Below are 17,010 nucleotides of genomic sequence, written 5' to 3' on the forward strand. Positions count from 1 at the left end.
ATACCTAGGAATATTCTTAACCAAGGATGTGAAAGACATATATGCTAAAAACTATAAGACATTTTTAAATGAAATTGAAGAAGACACAAAGAAATGGAAAGACATTCCATGCTCATGGATTAGAAGAATCAATATAGTTAAAATGGCCATATTACCCAAAGCAATATACAGATTCAATGCAATCCCCATCAAAATCCCAATGACATTTTTTAAAGAAATAGAACAAAAAATCATCAGATTTGTATGGAACCATAAAATACCCTGAATAGCCAAAGCAATCCTAAGAAAAAAGAACAATGCTGGAGGTATCACACTCCCTGACTTTAGCTTCAACTACAGGGCAACAATAATCGAAACAGCATAGTACTGGCAGAAAAACAGACATATAGACCAATGGAATAGAATTGAGAACCCAGAAATTAACCCACATAAATATGGACAGATAATTTTTGACAAAGAAGCAAAAAACATATAATGGAGAAAAGACAGCCTCTTCAATAAATGGTGCTGGCAGAATTGGAAAGCCATGTTTAAAAGAATAAACTGGACTGTTATCTGTCACCATGTACCAAAATTAACTCAAAATGGATCAAAGACCTAAGAATAAGACCTGAAATAATAAACTGCATAGAAGAAAGCATAGGTACTCAATTTATGGACCTTGCGTTCAAAGAGCATTTCATGAATTTGACTCCAAAGGCAAGGGAAGTAAAAGCTAAAATAAATGAATGGGACTATATCAAACTGAGAAGCTTCTGCACAGCAAAAGAAACCATCGACAAAATAAAGAGGCAACAAATTGAATGGGGGAATATTTTTGCAAACAGTGCCTCCGATAAGGGGCTAATATCCAAAATAAACAAGGAACTCATGAAACTCAACAATAAAAAAACAAACAACCCAATTGAAAAATGGGCAGACGACCTGAAGAGACATTTCTCCAAAGAGGACATACAAATGGCAAATAGATATATGAAAAAATGCTCAACATCACTAATCATCAGAGAAATGCAAATAAAAACCACAATGAGATATCACCTCACCCCAGTCAGAATGGCTATCATCAACAAGACAAATAGTAACAAGTGTTGGAGAGGCTGTGGAGAAAAAGGAACCCTCATACACTGTTGGTGGGAATGAAGATTGGTGCAGCCACTACGGAAGGCACTGTGGAGGTTCCTCAAAAAATTAAGAATAGGAAGAGTCTGAGGAAGAGGGCGGTGGCGGCGGCTGTGGTGACTGAGCGGAACCCAGTGACAGGATGTTGGTGTTGGTATTAGGAGACCTGCACATCCCACACCGGTGCAACAGTTTGCCAGCTAAATTCAAAAAACTGCTGGTGCCGGGAAAGATTCAGCACATTCTCTGCACTGGAAATCTTTGCACCAAAGAGAGTTATGACTATCTCAAGACTCTGGCTGGTGATGTTCACATTGTGAGAGGAGACTTCGATGAGAATCTGAATTATCCAGAACAGAAAGTTGTGACTGTTGGGCAATTCAAAATTGGTTTGATCCATGGACATCAAGTTATTCCATGGGGAGATATGGCCAGCTTAGCCCTGTTGCAGAGGCAGTTTGATGTGGACATTCTTATCTCGGGACACACACACAAGTTTGAAGCATTTGAGCATGAAAATAAATTCTACATTAACCCAGGTTCTGCCACTGGAGCATATAATGCCTTGGAAACAAATATTATTCCTTCATTTGTATTGATGGATATCCAGGCTTCTACAGTTGTCACTTATGTGTATCAGCTAATTGGAGATGACGTGAAAGTAGAACGAATCGAATACAAAAAATCTTAAAGCGAGGCCTGTCTTGATTTTTCTGTTGGTTTTTTGTTTTTTAATTCCTCTGTTCAAATCAAGTAATTAAACATTTAAGAGCCACAAAATTGTATCACTTTTATAATATTTTGCAGTAAAATATATCATCTTCTGTTAATACAATGGTCTAAGCTTCTTGTAAACTATAAGAATTTATTTTGAGTTTAAGTATATGATTTCTATGAAAAAATGTCCACTGCACACTAAATGGTCACATGTTAAGAAAAATTTATCCTTGTAAATATCTTCAAAGTTGATATTTGGAACTTTATTACAAAAGTAGTGCATGAGGAGAAAGAATCTGGACTTTCTTGTATACATTTTCTCCAGTAATAAACAGTTGCCTTTCATTTAAAAAAAAAAAAAAAAAAAATTAAGAATAGAATTATCATATGACCCAGCAATCCCTCTCCTGGGTATCTACCCAAAAAATCTGAAAACATTTATCCACAAAGACGTGTGCTCCAATGTTCATTGCAGCTTTATTTACAGTGGCCAAGACATGGAAACAACCAAAATGTCCTTCGATAGATGAATGGATAAAGAAGTAGTATATATATATACACAATGGAATACTATTTGGCAGTAAGACAAGATTAAATAAGTACATTTGTGACAACATGGATGGATCTTGAGATTATAATGCTAAGCGAAATTAAGTCAGACAGAAAAAGTCAAGAACCATATGATTTCACTGATATGGTATATAAAACTGAAAACAACAAGAGAACAAGACAAACAAATGAAGAAACAAAAATTCATAGACACAGACAATAGTTCAGAGGTTACCAGAGGGTAAGGGTTACTAGAAGAGGGTAAACAGGGTCTAATATATTGTGATGGAAAGAGAACTGACTCTGGGAGGTGAACACAATGTGAGATATAGATAATGTAATACACAATTGTACACCTGAAATCTATGTAACTTTACTAACAATTAACAATTGTCACCCCAATAAACTTTAATTTAAAAAAAAAAGAATGATGGGATAAGCATGTTCAAAGCAGGGGGGAAGTATTTTGAGGGGAATTAATAGCAATGTGTCTTTAACTCTGATACATTTTTTTATTTAAATATTTACTGTATATTTTTATCACACCTCTTATTTTCTCATTCTGAACCAGAAAATACTGTTTTCTGTCTATGGTTGGTTAAATCTGCAGGAAGCAAAACCAGAGGACAAGAAGGGTGAGTGTATTTGTTGAATAGAATGTGCTTATAAGTGGACCTGTGCCATTCAAACATGTTGTTCAAGGGTCAAGTGTATACAAAAGTAGCAAAATAACTTATCTCAGTATTACTAATTACCAAGGATACTCAAGCAACCAAATACTAAGCGGTCATTTTAAACATGAGCTTATTTAAATTTGTTTCTGGCCCATAATAACTTTTTTCAAAGTGCATTCCTGGGTCAAAGTGGTTTAGAAATGTGACAAACCATTTCCCTCTTTTGCAGAAGCACAGAAAGAAAGCTGCATAACCTACCATTTAACCTAGTTGTTTAATCTAGCATATCTTAAATGTATTTGATCACTGAACATATTTTTCATTGAATACCTTTTAATTTCTCATGAAATGTATCATAATAAACAATAAAAATAACAAATTATGGGTGGCCGGATGGCTCAGTTGGTTAGAGCACGAGCTCTTAACAAGGTTGCCGGTTCATTTCCCACATGGGATGGTGGGCTGTGTCCCCCGCAACTAGATTGAAAACAGTGACTGGACTTGGAGCTGAGCTGCGCCCTTCACAACTAGATTGAAAGACAATGACTTGACTTGGATTTGATGGGTCCTAGAAATTTACATTGGAGTAAAGATAATCTGTTAAATACATGGTGCTGGGAAAACTGGACTGACATGCAAAAAAATGAAACTGGACCACCTCCTTACGCCATATACGAGAACAAATCCAAAATGTTTTAAAGATTTAAATGTAAGACCCAAAACCATTAAACTCCTAGAAGAAAATATAGGGAGTAAATTTGCAGATATTACTCTGAGTAATATTTTTACTGATATATCCCCTTGGGTAAGGGAAGTAAAAGAAAAAATAAATATATGGGATTACATCAAACTGAAAAGTTTTTTCGCAGCAAAGGAAACCATCAAAAACAAAAAGGTAGCCTACATAATGGGAAGAGATAATTGTCAATGATGCATCTGATAAGGAGTTAATATCCCAAATTTATAAAACACTCATTCAGCTCAACACCAAAAAAACAAGAACCCAATTAAAAAATGGGCAGAGGACATAAAGCAACATTTCTCTAAAGAGGACATTCAGATGGCCAACAGACGTATGAAAAAATGTTCAACTTCACTAATCATTAGAGAAATGCAAATAAAAATCACAAAGAGATACCATCTCACTCCAGTCAGAATGCCTGTCATTAATAAATCAACAAACAACAAGTGCTGGTGAGGATGTGGAGAAAAGGGAACCCTGGTGCACTGTTGGTGGGATTGCAGATTGGTGCAGCCACTATGTAAATCACTATGGAGGTATCTCAAAAAACTGGAAATGGAATTACCTTATAACCCAGTAATTTCACTCTTAGGCATCTATCCAGAGAAATCCAAGACGCTAATTCAAAAAAATATATGCACCCCTATGTTTATTGCAGTGCTGTTTACAATAGCCAAAACTTGGAAACAATCAAAATGCCCATCAGTAGATGACTGGATTAAGAAATTGTGGCGCATTTATACAGTGGAGTATTACTCAGCTCTAAAGAAGAATGAAATCTTACCATTTGCAATGATATGGATGGACCTACAGAACATTATGCTAAGTGAAATTAGTCAGTCGGAGAAAGACAAATGATCTCACTTATATGTGGAATCTATATGATCTATGATCTATATGATCTCTATATGATCTATGACTATATGATCTCACTTATATGTGGAATCTTAAGATCTAAAGAAATGAGCAAAGAAAACAGAAATAGTCTCAGAGATAGAAAGGAAAAACTGATGGTTGCTAGAAGGGAAGGAGGTAGGGATGAGGAAGAAAGGGGAGGGATTAGACAGCATAAATTGGTAACTACAATATTGCCACGGGGATATGAAAAACAGTTTGGTGAATGTAATCAATAACATTATAAAGATTTTGTAGGGTGTCAGATGGGAACATGTCTAATTAGGGAGACCACTTCATGGACCGTGTAGATGCTTGACCACTGCACTGTACACCTGAAGCTGAAGCTGAATAGTATTGTATGTCAACTAATATTTAATATATATAGTCACAGGATATGGAGTATAGCGTAGGGAATAGAGTCAATGGAATAGTAATAGATATATACGATGTCAGAGGGGCAATAGATTGGGGGAGGGGAGTTATCACTTTTTGAGGGGTGAAATGTCTAACTATTGCATTGTTTTGTACACCTGAAACTAATAAAATAAATAAATAAATAAATGGGGGAAAAATTATCAGCATGGTTTGGAAAATGCTGGACTAAAGATTTAGTTGGCACCAAGAAGTTTTAAGAATTTTTAAATTCTGTACATAAATGTATTTTTATTTTGTTCTTGATTTTTGAAATTTCTTTTTGGGAGACTACTTTATTATCTCTATGTTGACATAGAGAACCTATGTCAACATATAATTTAAGTTTGTTGATTTCATTTCCATTTATCATGTTCTAGTGACATAAAAATGTACAGTCATTTACTAAGCTTTATCATTTTCACATAATGGTAATATTTTCTACTTCTCAAAAAGAAGCTCAAAGTATACTGCAAGCAGTTGGTAACTTCTTTTCATAACACTACTGTGATGCCGGCGGAGATTAATTGTTCCATTTTACAGATGTAGAAAAGGCATTTTAGAGAAAGTGAGGCACAAGCAAAGTTGGAAATAAAACTCACTTATTGAGCTTTCAAAATGTAATCTTTCAGCCAGGTGGCAATGTTCCTCTACAAATTATAAGCATGGTTCTCTCTGTGTGTGGCCATCTCCTTGGGGAAAAAAAATGAAATAAAATAAAGAACAAGCAAAAAATACTATCGATGGAGTCTTCTCCACAATAGAAACGTTTGATCTAGGATCTCTCCGGAAAAGATTCTGGACAACAAGCTAAGGGAGCAACCCCCTTCAGGCCTCCAGGCAGGAGGAGAAAGTACTTGAAGATATAAACTAATGGTGAGCCAAAAGAGCTTTAGTAGCCACCATCAATTTACAGCCATGGACTTCCTTTTCACAGCTATCTCCACGGCTCTTGCATAGTCATTTGCCCTAGGCCATAAAATAAAATATACAACAGCCAAATCAGTTGAAATCATTTTAAAACTCTTAAAATAATAGAATTTTCTGCATTCATTAAATATACTTGTAAGAGGTAATGATTATTAAATCAGAATTATTGTTGTTATTCTCACTTTCAAATGGTTTGGAGGCTATCATTTAAGGAAAAGCTTCCTAATAGCTTTCCCAGTTCCTTACATCCTCCTACACACATAGTACTTAATTATCTTCCAGTCCCTGCCAGGACATAGCTATTCCTTTAAAAAAAACAAAAAAAAACAACAAAAAAAAAACACAAGACTTTGGATTTTTTCTTTTGTGACATTTTCATTTTTAACATTTAACCTCACCACCTGGTGGATTTTGCCCAACCGAAATGCTTATTTGGACAAAGCCATTTGTGTCTCAATTCCCAAGATAATGACAAACCTGTCTCTGAAGCTATCATTTCCACACCTAACCACTTAGTAGTCCTCATCACTAAACTCAAGCTAATTCTTGGCCAATTCTTTTACTATTCAAAGGAAATCTGGAAATCCACAGGCTAAAGCTTGATGCTGGAATAATGCTCAATTCCTCTATCACTTGTGCTCTCCTGCTTTTTTGAGGCTTCCTAGGAACTAAAGTCTAGTCCCAGAATCTCAGGCCAAAGCTATGCTCAGCTTTTGGCTGCTCTGCCCTCCCAGATGCCACCCACTGTCTTCATGGTTTCAGTGTATTTCTATCACCTGTACCCACCGCTTCTGTTCTCGTGCTCTGCCAAATCATCCAGACCATTTCTCATCGCCAGCTGCCAGGCATGCTTCTCAAAGACTTGGCCACCCTGAATACCAAGTCTGTTCTCCAGTACTTTCCTTGGCCACCTGAACACTCCATTAAAGTACTAAGTTACAAGCACTTGCATATAAGTATCTAGAATGTTCAACTGTTCCAAAGACACTGAGAGTCTGGAAGAAGCAGTCTGAAAGTTTGACTACCCCAACAGTAGAACCCACAGTGCCAAGTACAGAGAAGATGTTCAATACATACATACCAAAAAAACAAGTGAGTGCCTATCACTACACAGACACCTCCCACCCCAACCTCTGGCCCCTCCCTGTGAAACTGACCAGCAGGCACCAATGAAGAGAAGCTGAATCATCAGGTTGTAGTGTGGTGGCTCACAGCACAGACTTTGGATTCAGATTTTCTTGCTTCTATCCCATGTCCATCACTTACTGGCTATATAATCTTTGGAAGGCTACTTGGTCTTCCTAACCTCAATGTTCACATTGGTAAAATGGGGAGATAATCGCTTACTTCATTAAGTTTCTATAAGGATTAAATGAAATGATCCAGTGAGAAAGTACCTAGGCTAGAGCTGACACTAGATAAATGTTAACTGCTATTAGCATTAAGCATTTTTCTATCAGTTACGTCCAAAAAGGGAATAAGAAATAAACAAAACAAGAACTGGTGCAGGACAATGTCAAAATAGACTGTGCCTATTGTATTTTTTCCCTTTTACTTTTATTCCTCACTTTCACCATATTTGCTAGTGGCAGCCATGACGACCAGCAAGTCAACACTGCAGCATTTCTAAGTTGTCGAATGCCGCCTGGCTAACTAGCTATTATATTTGCCATTGAAACTGGTAGTTATTATTGTTGTTTATTACATGCAAAAATACACTGTTGTCTAACTATCTTAGAAGATAACACCCAGCACACCACGAAGACCAAATAGCTATTTTCCCTCATTAAGCCACCCAGTCTATTAAAACTCCTGGTGACTCAAATCATTGAACAATCAAGAAATATCTAGAGTTCCATTTTCAGCCAGAGCTACACAAACATTGGATGTGGGTTTGAAGATGTGGGCTGAATGCCATGCTATTTTCTTCTGTGCAGTAATGGCCAGTGTCGGTTTAAAAATAAACATAAATACTATATCTAAGTGGACATTTGTGAAGAAAATTTTGCCTTTTAATCATTTTTTTCATAAAATACCAAAAGAAATTTCAAAAAGCTTTCAAATTATTTCACATCCTTAAAAGTTGACCTGAAGCTAGTTAGGTTTTTTATCCTTTTAAATTAAAAAAGTGGTTTCTCTTACCTACCTGCTTTAGCTTTTTCAGGATGTTTTCTATGGCTCAGCAAGAACACACAGTGGAGAGTGAGGAGAAGGCAGGGGGTGGCAGAGCAGGTGGCAGGGCTGGGATGCCAGCAGCCTACCTGTGCCTATACAAGGATAAGAACAGCATTTTCCTACTCTAATTTTCCTCGGTCTATTCACACTCAACACTGTGTCTCACCTCACAGCAGCAAGGAAAAACTAATGCAGGATTTTCCTGCTGTTTCAGGGTGGATTGAATATGGAAATCTAGGTTTCTACAAGCCCCAGATTGCTTAAGCAGTCTATAAGTGAAAATAGAGTGACCTAGACATGGACATTTTTTTTTAATTTATTGGGGTGACAATTGTTAGTAAAATTACATAGATTTCAGGTGTACAATTCTGTGTTACATCATCTATAAATCCCATTGTGGACATGGACATTTTAGAAGCTCCATCCTCCTGCTGGGCCATCTTTATTTTGGCATGCAGCGCCACTGGTCCTCAGGTCCTCTCAGTGGCAGGACCCCAAAGAGCCAGCTAATCACTTTCTTCAGAATAAATACATTTCTTAGAACAGTGATTCTGTTTCTAGTTAGGATACCAGATTGCAGAAATAAGCAGACATGTGAGAAAGAAACTACATGCCCAGCACTATGGCAGGTGCTTTATATACAATATCTCACCAATCTTCATCCTATGCAGTATGTAAGTTTATTTTCATTTTACAGATAATAAAACTGAGGCTAAGAACAGTTAAGTAAGTTATTTGAGCCTACATAGATAGCAAATAGTGACACCAACTTTGGGAAATGAAACAAAGAGTTCCTCTGTTACGAACAACATCCCCTCTCACAACAATAAACACCCCAGTCTTCACACACCATTTCACAAAACATCTTACAAACCTCTAAGAACAGAGGGAAGGGGGTGAGTACAGAGGTGAGCTGAGCGGAGAGAAAGGGAAGACCAATGGTGATTTCCTAACTTCTTTCCACTCACAAACGCTCTCACAGATCAAGGTCTATGGTGACATCACCAGAGGTTAGGTTCATATTCCACCTCTGGAAATATGCGTCCAAGAGTAGTTTAGCACCAAGCAAAGAAAGGGCAACAGAGGGTAGAACCAGACTTCTCTTAGAAGTAGGGATACACACGACACAGCCTGTGCATTCTTAGCAGACAGGAAGCCACACTCAATTTTAAAGAAATAGCACTGCAAATGACAGATCACATTTTAAAAATACTCTCTATTTGTCAGTGTCTCAATAAACAACACAGCCATTTGAAATAACAGGCTGAAGATATCATAATGTCTAGTTAATTTTTATAATGCCAAATAATTATGTTCTAGTATCATTATGTTCTAGCCATTTTTGAGCTAGAAACAGTGCAATAAAATTTTAATAGAAAAAAATCCTTTAAATTCATATGAAATTTCATAATTGAAAATGAATCCTCTATACTCCCAAAGAAACACACAGGGTGCAGACCATGGTTATTGTTTTAAGAAGCAAACAATCCATATTAATATGTTGTTTTAAGGGTTCTTTTTTCAGTTAAACATTTGCCATAACTCGAGGAAATATTTGCATAACAGCATCATTCAAAATCAAAAAGCACATACAATCCAATCTGAGATCATTTTCAAAGCCCTGTTCTATCAGATGTTCAGACAGATAAAGAAATTGCATGTTAAGCCTATTTTCTTAATGAAAATCCATCTCTCCTTCATTCCTCACCTCCTTATGACAAAAAAGAGCTTTCCCTAAAGAAAGTGGATTGAGTAGGAATATGGAAAGAGAAAGATAATGTATATTCAACCTCTGCCTGCTGCCAGCTCTTGGAATTTAACTGGCTTTGAAATATGTATAAGCTAGGGTGACTGCTGTATTATTCATCAAAGATTTATCAGACTTTAAACTCAATTACACATAGTGGCTATGGGACACTTTAAAATAATAATAATAATAATAACAAAATTTGTAATAACATAGATCTTTTTTTAAAATGTTCTCCAGAAAAAGAAAAAACAGAGAAGAGTTACTTAGAGTTAATATCTAGACCTCTAATTAAACACTGTAGCAAGGTTCCCTATCCTGCAACACTTAGTTTTTAAATTAATAGCTCAGTCTGCAAGAGACCCTGCCTCACCTGGGGCCCCTGAGACGCAGGATTTACCTATTAAAGAATCAACATCTTGGGCAGCCTGGTGTCTCAGGCAGTTGGAGCACTGTGCTTCTAATGCCAAAGGCCGCCAGTTCAATTCCCACATAGGCCAGGGAGCTGCACCCCACAATTAGACTGAGAAACAATGGCTTAAAAACCAGGTGGATGGGGGCAAAAAAAGAAAAAAAGAATCAACAACTTCATTCAGGAGATAAACATTGCAACAAGCCTTTGAAAAATTCATCATGGTCCCAAAAGTTGAATTATCCATAAAAAAAAAAAAAAAAGAGGAAAGGAAAGGAAACAAAAACACTCTACTATTCCTTTCCAATCCTAGCTTTTTGGTTTTCTTTGTTTAAATGGAAGGGAACCTGACAGATATCCAATGTGACTTTCTAGTTGTATAGATCATATAGATGGTATTGCACAGGTCTGATTGTACAGATCTGAGCCACAGCAATGCTGTGAGTTGGCCATGGTCACAGCCAGATAATCGTATTCATTCCTGTATTCAACAAATATTTATTGAGTCCCTAATATGTGCTGAACATTATATTAAGCACATGTATAGTGATTAACAAAATAGCGCTGGCAACTGCCCTTCTGGGACTCAGTGGGTACAAACAACCCCAAGATGTATACCTCCAGTGATGGTCCACTCCTGGCCAAAAGCCAGACCCAGTCCATGAAGAGGTTTATACCTGTTGGAGACAAGAGGTAAAACAGAGTTTTAGGAAGTAGTTTTCCAGGAAGCTAAATATACTCAGCTTTAAAAGGTGTCCTTTATCCAAAGACTATATTGCTTAATTTGTTCTGCTGAAATGTGCTTCCTTTTTATTCAGTGATGGTGACAAAAGACAGTAGGTGCTTTTTTATGTCCTCACTTACAAAATTAATTTTTCTTTTTAAAATCTAGTGGTTTATGGGACACCCTAGGTCCCTGCCCCTCCCAGCTAGTGTTGCATTGTCAGAGGCATTCTCATCTCCTGGGCAGCCAGCCCCACCCCAGAATCTGTGGGAGGCTTTTATAGTAGCAGATGGCCCAGCGGCGTAGAGAGCATTCAGTGGTGGGCAGTAAGCCACAGCATGTGCTGCAGCCTCTCTTCAGCAGCTCTCAGGGATCTGCAGCCAGAGGCAAGTGGTGGCTGGCCATGGAATTCTGGCATTTTGCAAAGTGGTCATGGTCCCAGCACTGGCACAAGGACTGAATCTTCATTAACTTTGTAAAAACTACTGACCACACCCCATGACCCCCTGGGAACCCACCCCACCCATATAGTGCTGCATCTCCCCGGACACTCTCAATACCAGCTCAACCAGCCCGGCCCATGCACTTGTGGAGACTCTTTCAATGGCTGAGCACATGGGTAGCTAGCAGGTGGCCTGTTGCCAAGCTGCCCCAGGCCCAACACCAGTTCACAATGAGTCTGCCCCCACATGCCTCCAAGTTCCAGCACAAGCAGCAACCCACTGCACACAGCTTTGTAGCTCCTACCAGTTAGCCATGGGCCAGTCATAGTCAAGCCTAACATTGGCCTACACAGGAGCTCCTCTCAAGAGACACCAGAAACAACACACTGAGAGGCTGGCTTCAGGCCACACCAGAGCACTACCCAATTAGTCCCACAAGTGGCACACCCAAAGGATGGTCTCAACAGGCACAAGAACCAGCTGGGGAGAATCACCCTCTGAGGGGTCAGCGCCCACACAGCACCTCATGGGTGTAGCAAATCCTCACAGCCACTCAATCTGAGAGCCAATCCCATCCACTGACACACCAAAAGCAAAAAAGGTTCAAATAATAGGAGAATATACACAACACACACAAGGGACACTCCTGGAACACATGCACAGATGATCAGGGAGAATGCACAACTAGATTACACATGACATATACTACATAAGGCCACCCAGCAAGGACGGAGAAACACAGAAGATCCTAATACATAGAAGCAAACAAAAAGAGGCAGCCAGAATGAGGACACAAAGAAACAAATCCCAAATAAAAGAACAGGAGAAAACTCCACAAAAAGAATGAAATGGAGGCAAACAACCTACCAGAGACAGATTTTAAAACACTGGTTATAAGAATACTTAAGGAACTTGTGCAAACTTCAACAAAGAGATAGTAAGCATAAAGAAGGATATAGAAGTCATAAAAAAGAAACAGTCAGAAATAAAGAATACAAAAACAGAAATTAATTATACACTAGAAGGAATCAACAGCAGATTAGATGATGCAGAGAACTGAATCAGACATTCAAAGTAGCAGAAAATACCCAATGCAAACTGTAAAAAGAAAAAAGAATTTTAAAAAATGAAGATAGCTTAAAGGACCTTTGGGGCAACATCAAGTGAAACAACATTTGCATCATAGGACTACCAGAATAAGATCACGCAATCAAGAAATAATGACTGAAAATTTCCCTAACCTGACTAAGGAAATAGACATTCAAGTCCAGGAAATACAGAGTCCCAAAGAAGATGAACGCCAACAGATCTACACCAAGAAATATTGTACTTAAAATGGAAAAGGTTAAAGACAAAGAGAGAATCTTAAGAACAGCAAGAGAAAGACAACTAGTTATTTACAAGGGAGCTCCCATAAGAGTATCAGCTGATTTCTCAATAGAAACTTTGCAGGCCCAAAGAAAGTGGCAGGAAATATTCAAAGTGATGAAAACCAAGGACCAACAACCAAAACTACTCTACTCAGCAAAGCTATCATTTAAAATCAAAGGAGAGAGACTCAGAGGAAAGGGAGTGGCAGTAGCATGGCAGCCAGGTATGAGCCGCCCAACATTCTTCGTCCTCACTGTCGCTGCTGCCAGAGTTGCTGGAGCCCTTTGGTCTGTATGTGTTAGTTGTAAGCCCATTGCCTGTCCGTTAGCCCTCAGGTCCACCGGCCCTCCTTCCTTACACCACCACTGCCAGCCCAAGGGTCAAGCTGGCAAATAACTCCTATTTACATCCCACCCACCAGCCCACTGGCCAGGATCATGGAGGGCGTGAAGCTGGAGTTTCCCTCTCTCCCACAATGCAAAGAAGACACTGAGGAGTGGACCTACACTATGAGACGAGAGATGCAGGAAATTTTACCTGGCTTATTTTTAGGGCCATATTCTTCTGCTATGAAAAGCAAGCTTCCTATTCTATAGAAACATGGAATAACCCATATAATATGCGTAAGACAAAATATTGAAGCAAACTTTATTAACTTTATTAACTTTATTGAAGCAAACTTTCAACAATCATTTAGATATTTAGTCTTGGATATTGCAGTTGAAAATATAAGACATTTTTTCCCCATGACTAAAGAATTTATTAATGGGAGCTTAGAAATTGGAGGAAAAGTTCTTGTCCATGGAAATGCAGGGATCTCGAGGAGTGCTGCCTTTGTTATTGCATACATTATGGAAACATTTGGAATGAAATACAGGGATGCATTTGCTTATGTTCAAGAAAGAATATTTTTGTATTAATCCTAATGCTGGATTTGTCCATCAACTTCAGGAATATGAAGCCATCTACCCAGCAAAAGTAACAATACAGATGATGTCACCACTCCAGATAGAAAGGTCATTATCTGTTCATTCTGATACTACAGGTAGTTTGAAGAGTATTCATGAAAAAGATGATGATTTTGGAAGCATGTAAGTGGTGACTGCACAGAATAACTGACTCAACAGCAACATTATAGGAAATATGAAAGGAAATATTGAAAGGAAAACATATTGATGACATTCAGGACATCAACAGTAATATGATGACAGCTCTGATGGCCATTCCAGAAAAAAAGTTCCAAAATTGCTTTGAAGGGTAGACTAGGCACTGGCATCAATGCATAGCTTCCCAAGGGGAGTACTTCAAAGGTGACCATAGTGATATTCAGCAATGAGGTATGTAGTGCTTTTTCTAGGATGAGTTCACTAACTTAATTGCCAGACCTCAGATCTCCTTGAGGAAGGGAAACTAAAGAAAAAAATAAACAAATGGGACTATATCAAACTAAAAATTTTTCCACAGCAAAAGCAACCATAAACAAAACAAAAAGACATCCTACTGAATGAGAGAAGATATTTTCTAATGATACATCGGATAAAGTGTTAATATCCAAAATTTATAAAAAATTAATACAACTCAACACCCAACAAACAATACAAATAAAAAAAATGGGTAGAGGACCTGAATAAACATTTCTCCAAGAGGACATACACATGGCCAGTAGACATATGAAAAGATGCTCAACATCCCTAATCATCAGAAAAATGCAAATAAAAGCCACAATGAAATACCACCTCACGCCCATCACAATGGCCATCAATAAATCAAACAAATGTTGGCGAGGATGTGGAGAAAAGGGAACCCTCGTCCACTGTTGGTGGGATTACAAATTGGTGCAGCCACTGTGGAAAATAGTATGAGGTTCTTCAAAAAATTAAAAATAGAACTACGTATGACCCAACAGTTCTTCTCCTGGGTATTTATCCAAAGAAATCCAAAACACTAATTTGAAAAGATATGTGCACCCCTGTGTTTACTGCAGTGCTATTCACAAGAGCCACATTAGGGAAACAACTGAAATGCCCATCAGTAGATGATTAGATAAAGAAAATGTGGTACATTTATACAATGCTGTATTACTCTGCCATAAAAAGGAATGAAATCTTACCAATTGTAACAACATGGATGGACTTAGAGGGTATTATGCTAAATGAAATAAGTCAGACTGAGAAAGAAAAATACCATATGATCTCACTTATATGTGGAATCTAAAGAACAGAATATATGAACAAACAAAAAAGAAGTAGACTCACAGATACAGAGAAAAATCCGATGGTTACTAGATGGTGGTGGTGCTAAGGCAGAAAGATGAAGGCAGGAAGAAGTACAAATTGGTAGTTACAAACTAGTCATGGGGATGTAAAGTACAGTATGGGGAATATAGTCAATAATATTTTGAAAACTATGTACTAGACTTATGGGAGAATCAGTTCATAAATTAAATGAATGTCTAACCACCATGCCGTGTACCTTAAACTAATATAAAATAATATTGACTGTCAATTATATTTTTTTAAAAAAAAAATAGTCACGGGAAAACAAGTTTACTGGTTCATGAAACTCAAGTCTGGGAGACTTGCACCACAATACCCTCTCACAGGATTAGCAGACAAAGAGGTCTAGGAACATCACAAAAGCAAAGGCAGGAAGCCTTCAACTAGGGGTCGGTTGCGGGGGCTGGTTTGGCAGCTATTTCTTCCTACATCTGGAACTCCAGCTTGAATTGTGTGTTAATAATGTTAATAAAGTGTGTCCCTTGGCTCTATGACTAACTGTTATTGTGGACTAGAGAGCTGAGCTGCCAAGACTGAGCCAAAAAACTGTTCTTTTATGAATTAATTAGTTAATATTTGTGGAGTGCTTGAAAGTGGTACAGGGTTATGTTTGTACCGCATACCTTCAAGATTACAGAAATGTGATTAGAACTGGGGAGGGGTGGATTTCTGAGAAGAAGGCATTTCCAGAAATACCCAAAGATTACATCATTAACCTAAACATAAATGAGCAAGACTCTTGTAGTTTCTTGGGAATATTTCCTCGTCAGCAAAAGATCATGAGCTCACCTAGTAGGATCACTCCCTCCCCTCTGGATGCAGGAACAGCAGCACCCTTGCTCTTATTGGCTTTTCCAACTTCACTTGTCCCAATTCTGGGCCCTTCTGCTAGAGCAAGGCAAAGGCTAGGAGAAGTGAAAGGCCTTGACAGTGAGTAGTGAAGCACAGCTCTTTTTCATCCTGTTGCCAAAAACTGTCACACAGCTCTACTGTGCTCACAGTGGGGATATTTTATACCCAAAAGTTTTGCCTTATAAAATTCCTAAAATTATAACAATAGCAACCATTTACTGAGTGTTTATCAAGCATCAGGCCTTGTGCTAAGTTCTTTGTCACATTATGTTATCCCATTCCCACGGCAATCCTTACAAGTAGGTAGCATTATTGTCAATTTCTAAGTCAAAGAAATTAAGACCTAAGGAAACTAAGTACCTTGCCCAAGATCACAGAGTACAGGACTTGAAACAACTCCAAAGCCCTGCTTTTAACCATGACTTTGTTCTGCCTTCTGCAAAAGCCCTACAGCAGAATGGAAAGCAGGCAGGTTTCCTTTTCAAAAGAAAATTAAACCTATCGTAATGGATGCTGTGATACAGCCAACGCTCTCATTTCCCGAGTTGCTGGGAGTAAAGTCCGCTGGGAGCTCACAGCTTTGTCCTTCAGGCAAAGTGGGTGCTGCAGCCAGGACCCAGTGACCGGTTGATGATGCAAAGGCCGGGTCCTTCTGCCTCAATTTGGGACAACTTTGAAAAGCCATCCAAGCTTCAGAATGCACCGTGAGATCAGCTGAGGCCAATTCTGCAACTGCATCCTGCTTCACCTTCCCCTGTGCCCAATCTTGCTTTGCAAGAAATTCTTTTTGAGTATTTTACCTAAGACCACTCTCCAATAAACCACTTGCACACAAATCTGTCTCAGATTCTGCTTCCCAGGGAAACTAGAAAACAACATTTATAATAACATATGATTTTATGGCTCACACCTACTATTATAACAAAGGCTATTCTGAAGATTTCTCTATAACAAAGAATTTGTTTTACCCA

General features: G+C 38.2%; 1 protein-coding gene and 1 pseudogene across 1 annotated transcript; both read left to right on the forward strand.

Annotated features, from left to right (window-relative positions):
* The first annotated feature begins 1,203 nt into the window (after positions 1-1,203).
* Positions 1,204-2,184, forward strand: LOC117011772 (vacuolar protein sorting-associated protein 29). Its single transcript, XM_033087455.1, has one exon. It carries the CDS (start codon positions 1,262-1,264, stop codon positions 1,808-1,810), a length of 549 nt encoding a protein of 182 aa, XP_032943346.1. The 5' UTR covers positions 1,204-1,261; the 3' UTR covers positions 1,811-2,184.
* Positions 2,185-13,348: 11,164 nt separating this feature from the next.
* LOC117038701 (serine/threonine/tyrosine-interacting protein-like) lies at positions 13,349-14,030 on the forward strand (annotated as a pseudogene).
* The last annotated feature ends 2,980 nt before the right edge of the window (positions 14,031-17,010 follow it).

The sequence above is a fragment of the Rhinolophus ferrumequinum genome, chromosome 19 (assembly GCF_004115265.2).
Source record: "Rhinolophus ferrumequinum isolate MPI-CBG mRhiFer1 chromosome 19, mRhiFer1_v1.p, whole genome shotgun sequence".
NCBI lineage: Eukaryota > Metazoa > Chordata > Mammalia > Chiroptera > Rhinolophidae > Rhinolophus > Rhinolophus ferrumequinum.